This window comes from Nelumbo nucifera, chromosome 1, assembly GCF_055504915.1.
Source record: "Nelumbo nucifera cultivar China Antique chromosome 1, China Antique-T2T, whole genome shotgun sequence".
NCBI lineage: Eukaryota > Viridiplantae > Streptophyta > Magnoliopsida > Proteales > Nelumbonaceae > Nelumbo > Nelumbo nucifera.
The window spans coordinates 13665610-13672504 of record NC_142649.1 but is presented as its reverse complement, the minus strand read 5'-3'; the positions used below and the strand labels follow the sequence as shown (position 1 = coordinate 13672504).

The following is a 6895-nucleotide window of genomic DNA, read 5'->3' as shown; positions in this document are numbered from 1 at the left end:
ATATCATTACGCATTATAGGTTTGAAGGGTTTTCAGGGCCACAAGTCACAATTAGATTCTGAGAATTAGGTCCTTTAAATCGGTTTAAATTAAGGTTCAAAATATCGATGCACCTGATATGCTGATAGTGGCATATCAAGCAGTATCGATAGATTTTTATTTTTTATTTTTTTAGTTTTTTCGAATCTGATTCAAAGGTGTTGGTTTAAGGTCCATCCACCCTTTGAACCGGTTCAGACCCCAAAACACCCCCTGTAGGGGCATAACGAGAAGCCCCTGATACAATGCATATCAGTCGATATGTATTGATACTTTGAACCTTGATTTAAATATTAAAAAAAAAAAAGTATGATACCATTCAGACTTGATGTGGGGGAGGCTTTAACCAATCAAAACTCCATGTGAAAGAGACCAGATTTCCTGTGAGAGCAATATCAAAACCTACCTGATTGGTTACCACTTCTATGATGCCAACTGGTTGGTTATAAGTTTTTTCTAGGATAGTAATCAAACCCTAAATATTCATCTTTAACATATTTATGCTTGAATTATCAAAGCTAAAAACTATAAAAAAAAAATGTATGGTTGAAAGCTTTGGATACACAACTTTTGTATGTCGAGAGTATATGCTTACAACATATTTGTGTTTGAATTATCAAAGAATATGGATGGTTAAAAGCTTTGGATACACAAATTTTATATATCCAGAGTATATGCTCACTACCATGTGTTCTTGTTGAGTAAAACTATAAAATTTTGCTGGTTCTGAAATCATGACGATTTCACTTTAATTTCGCTTACCAGAACCAGCAATGGCATACAAATGGCGAACAATGGTTGTGTTTGTGAACCAAAATAATTTAATAAACACAAACACAACTTCTGCGAAGCCGTATTAGGTGCATCTACCAAAACTGACATAATTTCTGGAAAACCAAATTCAAAAAATAAGTGCTATGGGTACGGCAAGCATTCTTATCAAATCGAGAGCGCATTAAGAAGGCCATTGCATAGCAGACAGCAAATGGTTAACGAAAGTTTGACACCCCTTTAGAAAAAACAGTGAATGTAAGCAATATTGAAAAGTCGAACTTGAGGATGGCAGAAGCGTATAATATGTAATGTATATATGTATACAAGTTATTTTATATTATATTGTATATTTTATATAAATATTATAATATGACATGTAAAATTTATATTATATATAATATTTTATATTATATATAATATTTTATATTATATAATGTATAAAATAAATTTATATACATGTTATGTTGTTTAATATAAAATATTATAAATATGTAATGTTTTATATATATTTAAGACATTGGCCCAGAATCAAACCCAGCCCGGCCCAGGCTCGTATAGACCTGGGCTAGGATTTATATTTCAGACCCGGAACTCTGGGCCGGGCCAGGCCTGAGCCTAAGCTATAGTCCTTATAATAAATGCAAAGCCCGTCCCGGCCTAGCCCATAATCACCCCTAATGGCAGAGGTAATCTCATAGACCATCATCATCCCCTGTCACAACCAGAGGTCGGTTAAGTGGTCAGAGATACTCAAAAGAAAAAAAAAGAAAAAAAAAAAAAAAAAGAGAAAAGACATCCAAAATTTAGTTCCAAATGTGATGTTGAATAGAACAAAAGCTATTCTAATCCTAAAGGACAATATTATAAAAGAAAGAAAAAAAAAGTTTGGGAGATCCGAAAAGAAAACTCAATAAAATCAACATGCATCCTCGCTAAAATGGGAAATTGAGATAAAACAAATACGGAAAATAAAATGTCAACTAAAAATTAAAACATTGTTGCACCTTCTAAACAGATAAAACTCCCAGCCAAAATGATACCAAGCAAAACGGGGCCGGGCATGTGGATTTTGATTTTCTGATTTGTGAGAAAGGGAAGGATATGGGATACATTCTCAAGAACTGTACTTTTTTTAAAACAAATCCAGATGAGTTTAACCCACATTTATTCGGATCTGAGAGAGAAAGATACTTGAATTATGGAGTAGTGAAGAAGAATGTTTAACTCAAATGTGGAACAAAAAATGGATAATTATGGGGAAAAGGATTGCATTTCTACTATGATATATCTAAAATAGAAATGGAATATAGTATTCCATGACAATTTATTATTAGTACCACCAGTAATAATGGAGAGAGCCAAAGACAGGTTAACTAAATATCTCAAAATAAATGAAGGGAATCAATCAGAACTTTACACAAGATAGTGGAAATTTATATGGTGGAACGATCCAGGGATGAATATGATTAAAATCAATTTTGATGCCTTTGATACAACAATGGTGGATGTACAATTGGCTTAAAGAAATGAAGAGAAACATATTTTGAAACCCAGGCTCTGTTTAGTTCTGTGGATGCTTATTGGAAAAACATCACCACATCAGTGCCACTTAGGCATTCACATTTATTGTAGCATTCACATTTATTGTGCATGAAACCACTGTTTGGTTTCAACGTTTATCAAATAAACATTAAAATACAGAAATGTTGGATTTATGTGCATAAGGCATTGGGAGAAATTTCAAATTCTGGTTTCTCCCAACACCCCATTGTTTATTGAAATAAAATGCTTTGCTAGATCATTGTAAGTTGAGGTGGAAGATAGCTTTATGGGGTGTTACTTGAAACGCCCATGGAACACCCAAACAAACAACAAAACAATAAATGTTTAAAGTAACTATTTTCAATTAAACGTTTATCTGAGAAACACCACATCTATAAACGCCCACAGAACTGAACACATATTAAGAAGACATCAATTGGCATAACCACCATCAACATAGCAGGGAATTGAGCTGCTTTATCGGAAAAAAAAATGGCAACAAATCCAAAGATAAAGAAAAGATAACCGAAGGTGTCTCAAGATTGATTCTAATACCATTTTAAACATGGCTAATCCATTACAGTGGTCAAGTATCAGCTGGACAGTCTGAAAAAGTGACCATGCCAACACTATACATGTACAAGCAGATTATACATATGCATCTCAAGTACCAAAATACAAGAGGTTATTATGAATCTCATAGTATATTTTGTCACATTTGGCTTCCAAAAAAAAAAAAAACAAGAAAAAGATTAAAAAAACCAGAGTGCTGTCACCTTATCTTTCCTGTACAACATTCTCATATTGGACCATCCAACAACACCAACATGTGGCTTGTATATATTTTGAGAAATCAAAATTTCACTAGAATTCTATCATTACAAATTTATTTTGCTCGTAGAAGCAATTTTACATAATTTTTAAATACTTGAAAACTTTAAACTTGAGACATTAACCTCATTAATCTAGCTCCTCTATGGGTCAATAAAAAAAAGTAAAGCAGAACATAGCAATTAAGGCTCAAATAGTCTTAGGTCTTACCATATGGACATTTGTTGCAGCCATTCCAGTGCCATGCATCATAATTGAGGCTACAAATACTCAAGCTACACAAGATTCATCCTCAACGAAAGAACAAAAATGTTGAATAGTATCCTTGTCATAGATTCTTCTTGAACCCTTATGTGACAAGATGCCAATCAAAGAGCACAAAACACAGTACCAGGCAACAAAAAAAAAGCCATCATGAGCCATCGTCTTATGCATCTACATGACTTGCATCAAAATAGCCAAATTGCAAAGTTTCCCTTAAGAAATCTACAACATTAGAAGGTTGTTTGCTTTAGCACTTTAAATTAATCCGGTTGTGTCTCTATTCATAAATCCATATTGAAACCCATGATCACATAATGCAAGAAAAAATAAATAAAATCGACCATAGCTACATAATCGTCAATCAAGAATCTACAACAGAAAACAATTCCGTATTCTATATATAGATGAAATACTTCAAAGTAGCCCACAAAATATTATTTCACGGAGTACAAAAGAGTACAGCCAGTGGCAGTACATTTCCACTAGAACCATGTTCAATACAAGTTCTGATTTACTAAACTCGGCCATCCCACAGACAATCCACCCCGGTTTTACCTCCTCTCAGGAGACTCTCCACCACTTTGGGTGGATTCAGACCTAGACTATTAGCACGCTCCCATCGATCCAATCTACTCATCCCAAGGCACGGTCCATACGCCATGTTCAGGTCGAATTGCCTCAGAACCTCCTCATCTTCACCAAACTCATCTAAAACTAAAAAAGACCAACACCAAGAAATACAAGTCAGCATTCGTCATGTCACATATCAATCCTGGAACCCTCCAGAACAATTAGATAACCTTACTGTTCAGAAAAAAAGTAACATATAAATGGGAGGACTAATTCATGGGTTTTATTTCCAAATCCCCAATCTTACAAAGGATGAAGAGTGACCAAAACCCTAATTTATTTTTCTCTTTCACCTTCATCAATCATTTGATTATAAACCCAAAATACAGGTGCAGATAGTAACAAATATAGAGGCATAGAGAGAAAGAGATAGAGAAAACAGAGAAAAGAAGACCTTTGAGATCGGGTGAACCATGAGCGATGAGGACTGTAGGTTGGGCAAGATCAGAACCCAAGCTGGAAGAAATGGCGGGTGATTTGTTGGTGGGTTTGGATTTGGGCTTCGAGGGAGATTTTCCGATGCCGCTCTTCTTCTGCTTGTAGTAGTTTTTCATGCTTCCCGTTGCCATTCTATCCTTTCTTCTTCTTCTTCTTCCGCTTCCGCTGCTGCTGAGAGATTTCAAATTTTGAAATTGCTGGGTGAGGAGAGGGGTGTCCCTACCTCTTTATATATGTGTCCTCTCCATCAGTTCGGAACTTCGGGTTTTGTGTCCGGTATTTTCTTCCACGTTTTACCCCTCTTAGTTTCTATATTCCTTGTTATGTCCTCATAAATTTAACAGATGGGTATGCAGATGGTGTAATTTGGGCGGGCCCAATTCAAGCCCGATCCGACCCAATCCGCAATTTTACACAGGCTGGGCTTATCAGTCCTCGGGCCAGACCTGGACCCAAAATTTCAGGCTATTAAATCTTTTGGGCTGGGCTCGGGCCTAGCCCTTACAAGCCAAGCCCAGAAGATTTTTCTACATACATATACATACATATACGATATCAATTTTTGGTGTGGGTTAATTAATCAATCCAAGCCCAACTCAAGTGCATCAAGTTTTAGTGCCGATTGGGCTAGGGCTGAATAATTCAGGCTTGACCTTGAGGCTCAGGCCGGATTTGGGCTTTAGGCCCAATTTTTAAGGTTGGGCTTGGGTTGAATTAAAACCCGGCTCAGTCTGCCCGACTTGCACCCCTAGTGGGACATACAGAGAAATTCAGACCCATAAATGGTGGGACTTCTGCATCAAAGTTCAAATAGAAGTAGAACTGTTGTTTGCTGATATTATTCACAAATTTAAAAAGCAGAAAGGAAAGCGAAGAGGGGATGCTTTAAAACTGGACATGGCCAAGGCTTTTGATCTTATGAGGTGAAAGTTTATAGTAGAAGTAAATTAGGAAAAGAATGGGTTCCCGGATCAGTGGTTTGTTTTTTATTAAACGAGGTTTTAGACAAGGAGGCCCTTTCTCTCCTTTTCCTCTTATAATTGGCATGCAACTTCTCTTGGCTCTAATTGAAGAAGAGGAGATTCAAGGACATGTTGAAGGCATCAAATTCACAATTAAAAAACAGTAAGCATGTTACTCATCTCCTTTTTGCTAATGACTGTCTAGGTTTTTTCTAAATTACATACCAATTCTCTCTTGAAGTTTGAACTTCTCTCAGGCCAACAGATAAACTACCACAAAATCTGGTGTCTTATTTAGTAAAAATACCCACAGAGTGCACCAAAAATTGCTTTGTAGCTAGGCTTCTAATTATGAAAATCATGAATTGCCATTTCAAATACTTGGGCTGATAAAAATGTAACAGTACTTCTTACAAAGAGTTGATTGAGGAGGTAGAGCATAGACTGGACACTTGGCAAGCCAAAACCCTCTCACCAAGTTAGGAGAACGACTTTCATCAAGGTTGTTGCTTAAAGATTCCCAAACTACATTGTGATGACAAATTTGCGACCCAAGCAAGTTCTTTCTCATTTGGACTGCAACTTCTCGTGGAAAGGATGTTAATGGCAGACGCGACGAATATAATTAATAAATCACTAGATCTTTGCAAAGCAAATTTTGAAACTTCTCAAAGGGATAGATTAGATTTCGACTCAACAACTACAGGCTAAATATTTAAAAAAAAAAAAAAAGTTGTAAGTTGAAATCCACAGATATATTCTTGGTGGTGAATGAAAATGGATTCTGATCGAAGCTGAAAAATGATGTAGAGGGTTGGCTGTTGGTGTTGGAAGCAGGTGGGTTGAGGCACTAGAATTGATGCTCTCCACGATCCATGGATACCATGGACGACAAACAATCGACCCTCTCTCTCAACAATCAATACTACTGTTGATGCCCGGTTTGACCGAGGGCAATAAAGTAATTTCACTCCCAAGCTTTGAAGGAAGGTCGAATGCTTTGAGGTTTCAGAGGAGATGAGCCAACGCCGAGGGCTGAAGGCCGAGGTGAATCGTTCCTTCGAATGCTATAGAAGTCGAGGGCTAGTACTGAGAAGGGTGATCAAGGGAAGACAAGATATTGTTCCCACAATAGTGAATCTATAAGGGAGAAGGTGTCAAAGGCCTCGGGTGATAACCCGAGGCTAGGATTCTGACGATCAAGTTAGTATGTGCACGAGGTAAGTAATGAGTCTGGAACCGAGGGGTCCAGACAAGGTCTCAGATAGGGCTAAGTCCTTAGAGGAGAGAGCACTAGAGATCACAAAGGTTTCGAATCCCTTACCTTGTGGGGGGTGCCTTGCATTTATAGTAGGAGCTGCCAAGGGGTAGTTGGGCTCGGATGGTCCTGATGCGAGCCATATGAGGGTCTGGCA

General features: G+C 37.1%; 1 protein-coding gene across 1 annotated transcript; it reads right to left on the bottom strand.

The window, feature by feature from the left end:
- Positions 1–3820: 3820 nt before the first annotated feature.
- Positions 3821–4738, bottom strand: POLD4 (polymerase delta 4). The gene is made up of 2 exons (XM_010276890.3): positions 4475–4738; positions 3821–4164 (listed from the first exon to the last, which is right to left on the bottom strand). Exons 1-2 carry the CDS (start codon positions 4647–4649, stop codon positions 3965–3967), a joined length of 375 nt encoding a protein of 124 aa, XP_010275192.1. The 5' UTR covers positions 4650–4738; the 3' UTR covers positions 3821–3964.
- Positions 4739–6895: the final 2157 nt, after the last annotated feature.

Coding starts and splice junctions, on each gene's coding strand:
- POLD4 (XM_010276890.3), bottom strand. CDS start 4,649: ATGGCAACGGGAAGCATGAAAAACTACTACAAGCAGAAGAAGAGCGGC. Junction 4,165..4,474: donor TGGTTCACCCGATCTCAAAG/GTCTTCTTTTCT, acceptor GGTCTTTTTTAG/TTTTAGATGAGTTTGGTGAA.